General features: G+C 39.2%; 1 protein-coding gene across 1 annotated transcript in view; it reads right to left on the bottom strand.

Annotated features, from left to right (window-relative positions):
* Window positions 1–10000, bottom strand: part of pknox2 (pbx/knotted 1 homeobox 2) — a gene marked incomplete at its 3' end in the record, with an annotated part of 76291 nt that overhangs the window by 10486 nt on the left and 55805 nt on the right. Inside the window, exons 4-5 of the mRNA XM_080041491.1 lie at window positions 2908–3079; window positions 558–743 (exon numbers count right to left, since the gene is read on the bottom strand). Coding sequence (XP_079897617.1) covers window positions 558–743; window positions 2908–3079 — 358 coding nt within the window. The remainder of the gene's footprint in view (window positions 1–557; window positions 744–2907; window positions 3080–10000) is intronic.

Below are 10000 nucleotides of genomic sequence, written 5' to 3'. Positions count from 1 at the left end.
GTGTGTGTGACTGGACAATATACTCTCCCAACAGCTAAATCTACTGGGTGGAAAATGACAAGGAGTATCTTGGGGACTGCGACTCAGAGTGTGGGATGCAATAAAGGAACTGAGAGTCAGTGGTGGACACAAAGTACTCAACCCCACTACGTTAGTCAAAAATATAGAGACTCCTGGTCGATTAATACTCAACTGTAAGTGAATGTTGCCCAATTCCATTGTTTTAACTCAAGTTAAAGGACCAGAGAATTTGTTTAAAAAAATACTGTATTCAAAAGTACAAATTGTAGATGTTTGCTAGATATAGGCAAATAATTAATGTAGTTCCAACTGGGATCGAATTGAGATGAAGTGATGTATTTTAAGAGACATATTTCGTTGAATTTATAATAACAAATGTATAATGACAAGCTTCCTGGAAATGCAGTGGAGTCAAAAGTAACATTTTTGTCATACATTTAGTCATACATTTAAAAAAAACAAATACCCACATAAAGTACACATACTCAGTATAAATGTATTTTAGTTCAGTATACTGTAGAGTCCATATGGCTGACCTGCTGCATGTTGAGGCTGGTGTGTGTGGGTGAGTAGGGCCCTCCCAGGTCGTTGCGGAGCAGGTTGTCACTGTGCATCTTGGTCTTGAGGCAGGTGATGTAACGGTTACAGAAGTCTTTACACAACTCATTCACCTTCTCTAACTCCAACAGGTGGATCCGCAACACCTGGATGGCCTTCACCATCTGAAGAGGAACACACACAAAGCATGAGTAGTGTCAAATACATATAGTGTTATGGAGGTGTAACCATATTCATTGGAACTTCAGGGGATTGTGAAATGTTGGACTGTCGGACTGATATCATGCACACCAGACCAATGCTTTAAAGGAATACTTCACCCATACGGAACCAGCACTCTATCATTATAAAATCACTATTATAATATAATGAATGAGGTTTTTCTTTCCTCAGTCTTCCCTACATCTTCCCTTGGCCCAGCTGTCCTGTTAATCCTGACCCTTACTGTGATGTCACAAGAAGGAAAATGTAGGGTTAGACAGTGAGACCATAAAACTGCCTTTTCTCAGGCTAGGATGAACCGATTTCATTTTTTTTGCACATTTATACTACATAGGATCTCCGAGTTCAATACACCTTCATATTCCAACCGGTGAAGTAGGTCTTTAATTTTGAAATCAGTTCCGACAGTGTACACATGTATAGCCAAACAGTCTGTTGGCTAGCTTGAAGAGCATGTTGCTAGCTACTGTCTTCCCCCTTTGATAACATACCAGATAACAGAACCTAGGCTGAGTATTAACACTGGATCTTTGGATTTTCAGCGCACACAAAGCACATTTGCCAAAAAGTGATTTTTACAAAAAGCTTCATCGCTGAATCGAGCTTTAAATCCTTAGTGAATGTTTTGTATGAAATGTTCTTCGGGATAGATTTTTTTTCTTATAGCCAAAGACAGGCACAACAATTTCAACTCTCAGGGTCAGAGATGAAATTCTCTCATGTTGGAGGTAGATGACAAATGCCTGATATTTAACAGACCATTTCATTGGGTCTGGGTTGCTAGGACACAGCTTGGGTCCAGTACAGTATGTGGATAGCTACTGATAACTGCAAATACAAGAGACACGCAACGTAAAATATACATCATTTAGAATGTTGTTTGAACCTATACAAAAATATATATATCTCAGTAATTGTACAATATCCATATAGTTGTGTATTTTCTAGCAGTTATCTGACAATCAACTATCAGGCTTTTTTCTCCACTCTGTGTGGGCCCACTGTATAGTGCACTTTGCTCAAAGTCGCCCGCTCAAGGTCAACAGAACGGATGGAAAAGTGCTTGGCCAAGGAGGAGATAAATCAGCTAATTAAAGTGCGGCTCACTCAATCAAGGGACCAGTAACTGTGTGTGTGTGCCCATCACTGCACAGCCAGTCAGTCAGTCAGTCAGTCAGTCAGTCAGTCAGTCAGGCCCAGTGTAACATTACTGCCCTGTGGAAGAGTTAGTGCCCTATGGGAGGGATGCCCGCACTCAGTGCCTCATAAAACACACAGATGCAGGGTTAATTGACTGTTCAGCACTTGTCGGGACCTGCCTGTGCCGTCCCCTAGTATGCTGTAATGGCAAGAGTGCAATTTCACTTTTTTTTTTTCTTTCTTTCTTTCTTGTCTATGTCTTGTCTATGTCTTTGTCTCTGTCTGTTTCGTCTCCTCCCCCTCTTTTCTGGGGGAACATAATCAGCATCCTGCCTCTCTTAATTTGCAATTACCGCTATAGCTGTTGGTGTGCAGGGGGTGGGGGAGGATGGGTAAGATCACATGAAAAAGGAGGCAATGATTAGGAGTAATAACGATGGGATGCACTGCACTGCAGACATTTTACTCGCAGTATTATTTAATTTTTATTTTCTATTATTTTTTCAATTAAGTTTCCTAAAATGTACTAATTAATGTTATAGCATACAACATCTTCCTGAACCTTTCCCTGCATTCCAATACCAATAGTTCCCTGCTATTTAGTACAATAGAAAAAGATTTAGGATTTCCCAATAGACATGGTCAGATTCAGCATTCTTAAAAATACCTGGATGTCCTACTACATTCAGTAGTGATTTTTAGTGTGGAAATTTTAGCATGCTATTTTGGGGCATTGTGACATATGCAATATATAAGCAAGAGGCAAGTTCAATGCCTGATGTTATGTTGAAAGAAATATGTAAAAGTATGTCACAAGTGTATGCCTACTTACTACATACTTGTTATAAACAGCTGTAGTATGTAGTAAACAAAAATATAAAGAGTATGTGATTTGGAAAGCAGGGCAAAGCTTAAGCCCATGTTGTCTAAATGATTACCATTCATATCATGGTTAACGTGTCTTACCAAGTTGTCCAGCTCCGGGTCTTCACTGAAGAAGGGCTTGTGTTCTCTCTCCTGCTGGTGCACAAAGTTCTCAATGTCCACATCAAAGCTGGCCGACGTGATGCATTCAGAGCCCTGGGTGGCCTGCTCACATTTCTCAAATAACAACGCCAGCAGGGGGAACAGGGGATGCCTGAGGAGAAAGAGAGAGAGAGAGAGAAAAAGAGATTTTTTATATTAAGTAAGACTTCTAGATTCTTAACTTCATAGTATTGATTGTGTGTAAGAAGTAGATGTTGGTTTGTTGTACATCAAGTCAGAGCATAGCTTTGAAAAATTCAATGTTTAAAGCTACAGTGCGTAACTTCTGACACCGTTCAAAATGTGCGTTCACGAGGTGGGTGTCAAGACATGAAGCTAGAGCCAACTTCTTTTGTGTGGGTGCATGAACACACACATGAACACTCGCTCCTTGAATCTAAAGAACCACCACCCAAAAAAGCTGCCATAATGTGCCATTAATGTTTTTGCTGCAATTGCTTCGATGATTAATTCTGATGGACTTTTCGTTGAAATAAGCCTGAAACATTTACAAGCCATTTTACATGATTCCGATAACATCAATACATAAGGTTAATGAATGTATACAAATGTTGGCATATTTTTAAAACATTAAAATATTACCGTACTTGAGTGCCATCAAGATCATTGGCCCTAGGCAAAAATGTACCAGGGGCCTACACAAACACAATGAGATCTTTATGTTTGCTTTTCTTTTATTTTGTTTGCGTCTGTTTCCTTGTTGTCCTACTGTGAAATGTGATCTCCATTTATTTACAGGAAGTGAATGTTATCATGTGAATTTGATACAGTTGTTGGTGTCTTATAATCCCGAAGGGGATGGGTCCTTGTTTGGACATGACACAAAAAATAAAAAAATTAATTAATTAATTCATTCATTCATTCATTCATTCATTCATTCATTCATACACACACACACACACACACACACACACACACACACACACAGTCATATCCTTTCCTAGCGCACTACAGCACATGACCAAGAGCTTGCTATACACCAAATCGATAATAAATATATTCCCAGCATTTAGTCCTGGTGTGCTCATGGTAAGCATACCAAAGTACATGATGCATATATTTAAGAACTATAACAAAAACTATACCTGTCACAGTCAGAATCATACTGCTTAACACATTAGTGACAGCAGACAGCAGTCTTAAATGTTCTGGTTTTCTCAGGCATTCTTTCAAAGGAAGTCATGGATCAAGGTCCAGTGACTGAGTGACAGACAGCGTGGTGAAGCATGTCTGTGTCATTTCTCTTATAATCCCTGACATTTGAGACAGATACAGTCTGATGGAGGGAGGCTCTGTCCATCACCTCCCATCATCCGTTTAACAGAGACAAGTCTGTCCAAACAGTTTTTAACTTTACAATTTGCCCTCTATACGTTGCTCTACAAGTGTGCGGCCCTCATTTTGACACTCAACATTAGTGTTACTGTATTTCCACCCAGTAAGATTGAATTCAGTATGTAACAAAAATATCCGTACAAGCTTAATGGTTTTAACATATTTGTATTTGCTGCATTCATATTAAGGATACACACAGCAAGCAAAAACATATAATTTTTGCATGACCACTTTGCCCATGCAATACTTGCTCTCATGACTTTTTATCGAGCATATGAGAAAAACACATGAACAGACTCTCAATAGAGTGACTGAACAGACAAATTCTAAGAGAAAAAAATGTAAAACATAATCCTTCTGCATGGGTCGCTGTGACTGCTCTATGACATTCCTTAAAGGACATGCCCAACATACGGACAGAGGTTTTAGCTGGAGATGTTAAAAAAAAAGATCTTTATTAATAAGTGAATATATAGGACACGGTCCAGTGACAGTGCTGCGCTCCACAGTGTCACCTCCATTGTCACCATCTGCCTTTTTATAGGGAATGTCACTCGCGTAAGATTCCCCCAGATACACATGTGCAATGGTCCATGTACTGTGCTGCTGTATGTAGTACATGCCAAATTATTAAGTATTCTCACTTCGAAAAGAGCTACTGTCTCTAATGGCCACAGTCACAGAACACCACATAACACCCATCACAAGGAGACTGAGGATGAAAAGTTTTGCGACGGATGAACACTTGAGCCCAAAGAACTACAGTATATTATATAGTACTGATATATCCCCATGCCCTTTGTCTGCACTCTGCCTCTCACACACACACTGTCCTTTATGCCACCTTTGACTTTCCAGGGAAAACCCTAGGGGAACGTCTCAAAGTACGTCCATGTCAAATTCATTACGATACGGACTCTTGGCAGTATATACAGTATAATAGAAACCTAGTAAGCTGCTTATAGGGCATATTTTCAAATCCACTGGCTTTAGTTGAAAAGAGTGCACAGAGAGGCTTCTTCAAGGAACCAAAGTCACATTAACTAGTGATGTTTTTTTCACATTTCAAGCAGTAGAAAAGTGCTAAAATGCATAGCCAGGACTGACGTAAATGGTTAATGGACTCCACTCCCTTTTCCCTGGTTTTTCGCTGACCCAATTCTCTTTACATTGTTTTGTACTCAATCACCCAATGACGCACACGTTCATACACCGATAGCAGCAGCTACCACGCAAGGTGCAAGGTAACAATCAGGAGAAATGTACTGTTCAGTGTCTCTTCGCCAAGGGACACTACGTCTACGACATGTGGCGGGGAGACGGGGGATCGAACCACCGACCCTGCAACCCAGTGGACGACCGCCCTACCCACTTTGCCACAGCCGAATCAGTAAGTGGAGGATCATTGTAATATGACCCCCACGCTGGGTCAATGTTTTATATACTATTTGTGTAGTCTTGGATTCCGTAGATGTTCAAATCTACATTGAAAATAAATTGAAGTTCCAAACATTTTGAGGACTTTCTTTTCACGTCAGAGAGATTGCAATAATAACAGGCCTTCACATCTAACCTCTGATGTGGTTTGGTTTGTTTTGTGAAAACAAATCGGAGAAAAACCACAGAACTTCTATACTGTGATTTTCCAGCTGTGTGTTACCACCGTGTCACCTTCTATATACCGCAATGAAACAGGGAGGGAATGTTGCGATTTGATATCTATCCCCTTGTATTCTCACAGTACATCCATGGTATCATCCTGTAAGGTTACGGTACAAGAACCCTCTTGTGTGTTTGTCCAAAGAATGTACTAGGTCAATATACGGTATATGATAGAGGAGGTCCAGTTGCATTATTGACTATAATTTTTTTAGTGTCTCTGTGACACCGGAGAAGATAGATAAATACAAGGCTCAGCACAGCGCTGCGTGACTGTCTGTCAGTCTTGAGCATTTTCAAAAAGGTAAAGTGTGTAGTTTAGGTGTATTTTGGCAACCCCTCTTATTGGGAAGATGTACAGAAGCTACGGAGGCCTTCAAGGACAAGAAGCTAGTTACTAAAAATGGTGTCATCCACCTCAAGTCTTTCCACAGTATCAAGTGATGAAGACAAGATGTATTATTATATAGTATTTTTTTCTACCTCTTCCAACAGGTGCATTTCGGCACCAACTATAAAGCATACAGTCATCATGCTTGCTGCTGTAGAAACATGGCGGTGCAACATGGCGGTGCAACATGGCGGTGCAACATGGCGGTGCAACATGGCGGAGCAACATGGTGGCACTCCTAGATATAAAAGGCAAAATTCAAAGCACTTTTATTTTCAAGCATTTATACATTAATGAAAACATACTCATGAATATTATATTCCAATTTGACCTTATCTGTTCTGAAAAAAACTCCTTTAAATCTACTAGACCAATCAAGCCTTGATAGATTTACAAACTGGCTAAACAAATTCAATTGACTGTTTGTAGAATAGATTGTCCAATTATTGGACATTTGTTTCTGTGTTTTTGTGTGTGTGTGTGTGTGATTGTGTGCGTGTGTGCATGCGTGTGTGTGTGTGTGTTTGTGTCTGATGTCTGATTGTGGCAATAGGTGTATAGGCTATTGCAGGCAGGGGGACTGCGTTGACATGGAGGCAGACTGGGCCCCCTGCTCTTGCTCTAACCCATGGCTCTCATTTGCAGCCTTTAATAGTGGCCTATATTATACCCTAATCTGCCTGATCCCAATTTAATGCTGCTCCCTCAGACGGACGTGGCAGGAATACTAAACGTGCCCAAATGGTCACGTGTGGAGAGCCTCTGTCTTGTCTGTTTAATGTCTGCTGCTTGTGTGTGTGTGTGTGTGTGTGTGTGTGTGTGTGTGGTTGGTGCGGGGGGGGGCTATAACTGAGAGCAAACAGGGTGACTCCCAGCACTGCAGATGGCGTCTTAACAAGTTATGTACTCTCCTATTCAGACTGTATTATTTCGTTGTATTACTTAAAGCAGTTCAATCTACCAATGGGGTGACATCATTTCACTTTCTATTTTTTCCTCTATGAGTGTCAAGTATCAAAGTCTGAAAACAAAGGAGAGTTAGCCATGCCAGCCCACTGTACTGTCAACAACATAACACGCTGCGTTCCAAATCACCTAATCTTTCTTTATACTTTTCTAGATACCACAGTCACAGTATGTAGTCAGCATGCAGGCAAACAATTTAGACATGCTTTTACTTATTTATTTCACCATCACATCGCTTCTTGAACTTGCATCTATAATATATCTGGATTGTTGATGAGAACGGTACAAAAAAGCATGTTGATTTCCACAATCACAATCAGGATAGGGTATTTTTAATTTTAATTTTTTTTCATTTAACTTTTATCTATCCTCGAGAGACCAATTGAGGGGTGACCCTCATTTCTAATGACGTCGAGTTCAAAACAAATTCAAAGGAAAAACAACAATACATACAAAATATTCATTGCAAATGCATCAAATACACAACAACAGGTGAAGAGAAAAAAACAATTGAAACATTTACACAGTGGTGAAGAGTGGCAGCAATTAAAATTAAATGGGTGAAAGTACAATATAGCCTAATTAAAACAGTTACAGGTAGAGTTTGGCAGATTTAAGATAGTTTGTTTAAATTTGTTAATTACTTACTTATCAGCATTGGGACATACTAAATCTTTTTCTACCATACTAGCAGTTTTCAGATAGGAGTTACTTTCTCAACATCAAACAGACACACCCTAACTAACTATCATGTCTATTCCCAGATATCTGCTGTCAAGGAGATGGTGCACCGCAGGGCCACAGGACCCAGGGGCATTGTGGGTAGAGCTACAGAGCAAACTCAGCACCTTTATTGGCCGGTAAATACACAGACTACTGCTGTGTGTGCATGATAGACTACAAAATAACACCAACCGCCAAAATGAAAACAACAAATAAATATAGCAGGTAAATATGATGATCCATCTGATATCTTACATGTCAATCTAACATGTATGTATAGCAGGTTTTTGTCATTCATTTACAAATGTATTATCTCATGAAAACGAAGACATCGTCAATGTTATAACACAGTACTGTACAGTAAGTGATGCTCTCATAAACTGAACAGTTTTGTATGTTCTTAAATTAGTCTCCCTCTACATGTCTAGATCCTTACATTATGCCTTGATCAAAAGTCTATGCTGTATCCTTAGGTACTGACAGGAACATTTTGTGTTTCTTATTTTAACAACATATGGACGTATACAACAAAATAATGTTATGATGAGAAATTATATTTTTTAAATGGAACAATGGGCATCTATGTACATACAATGATCTGTTGCTAAGAACAATACTAGTTAAAATGATATAGTATTTTGCAGTTGTACTTAATAACACTGAGAACAATAATGATGTCATGTTAACTGGTGCAATATATGAATTTTTTGTTCATGGTGACAGCTGCCATATTCTTCCCCTGGGACCACCACAGAATCAGAGAGGACAAAAGTTGCATAATGGCAGCACCTTTTCTTTGTTGCTACAATATGGCTGATAATGAATCTGAAGAAAAATTGTCCGAATCTTGTCGAACCAACCTTTTTTTTTTAACTCCAAATCCTTTGCTGTTACGTTTATTGTCATTTAATGTTTCATGTACTTGATCTGAAACCTGAGAGTGAAGCAAGTACATTTGAACCTAATTCCAAAATTGGTATGCTGATTCATGCACATTAATTTCCACTGTGTCCAAACTGCTACATGTGTGGTTACATTTGTTCACATTGTGCATCTTTAATTCTGTCCAAATTGAGTCGAATTCATTTCAGCTACCAAGTAAAACCTCCCCATTTATCAGCTCTTCGGTTCTTTTTTGTTGCTCCTTTTCTTGAAGGGGATAAAGCCTTTATAACGACAGAGCTTAATTAATATTAACATTCACAAACTATAAAGTACATCTATCTGAAACTGCTTTGGCAAGTTATTAACGTACACGGAGGGGAACAGCTTCGTAAAAGCTTTATGTGGACTCAATCACATACTGTATACTATATCAGATGTGCAATTCATTTTCTATATTGCTGATTCAATTAATTTCCTTTCCTTATTCATTTATATATGTATGAACAAACATCATAGTCTGTGTATAAATCCTATATATTTTTTCAGAACACACAGTACAGACAGGTAGCAGATCATGAGGAGATATTCAAAGATTTCAATGACAAGAATTATCCAGAATCACTGACTCCACCTTTAAATTAAATATGTGCAAACCTGCCAGTTAGCAATAACATTTTCTTTAGATGTGTTGTGTCCGAAATGACTGCCTTATTTTTTTTGCCAAGACGAAGATACCATGCAGTGTGCACCAGGAAAGCATCAAGCGACCCTTATCAAATTTGATTATGTTTAAGACCATTACGGGCTCCTGAGATGAGGTGCTTTATGTAAATCATAAGCCCTACCTTGTCATTGGTGCTACAGTATACGGCTCACAACCAGATTTGGAATAAATGATGTAAGAGGCTAAAGCCATCAAGGTAAATGAGGATTTGCACGAGGTAAAAGTCTATCCTTGCTGATATACTAATGGACCTCTGTGACTTGAAGTGGGGTAAAAGAAAAAGAAACACTACCCTCCGGCGCTTTCTGTGACCTTTACACAGGAAGTCG

The sequence above is a fragment of the Ammodytes marinus genome, assembly GCF_949987685.1.
Source record: "Ammodytes marinus genome assembly, chromosome: 14".
Lineage (NCBI taxonomy): Eukaryota > Metazoa > Chordata > Actinopteri > Uranoscopiformes > Ammodytidae > Ammodytes > Ammodytes marinus.
The sequence above is the reverse complement of the archived record's forward strand: the minus strand, read 5'-3'. Positions and strand labels throughout refer to the sequence as shown.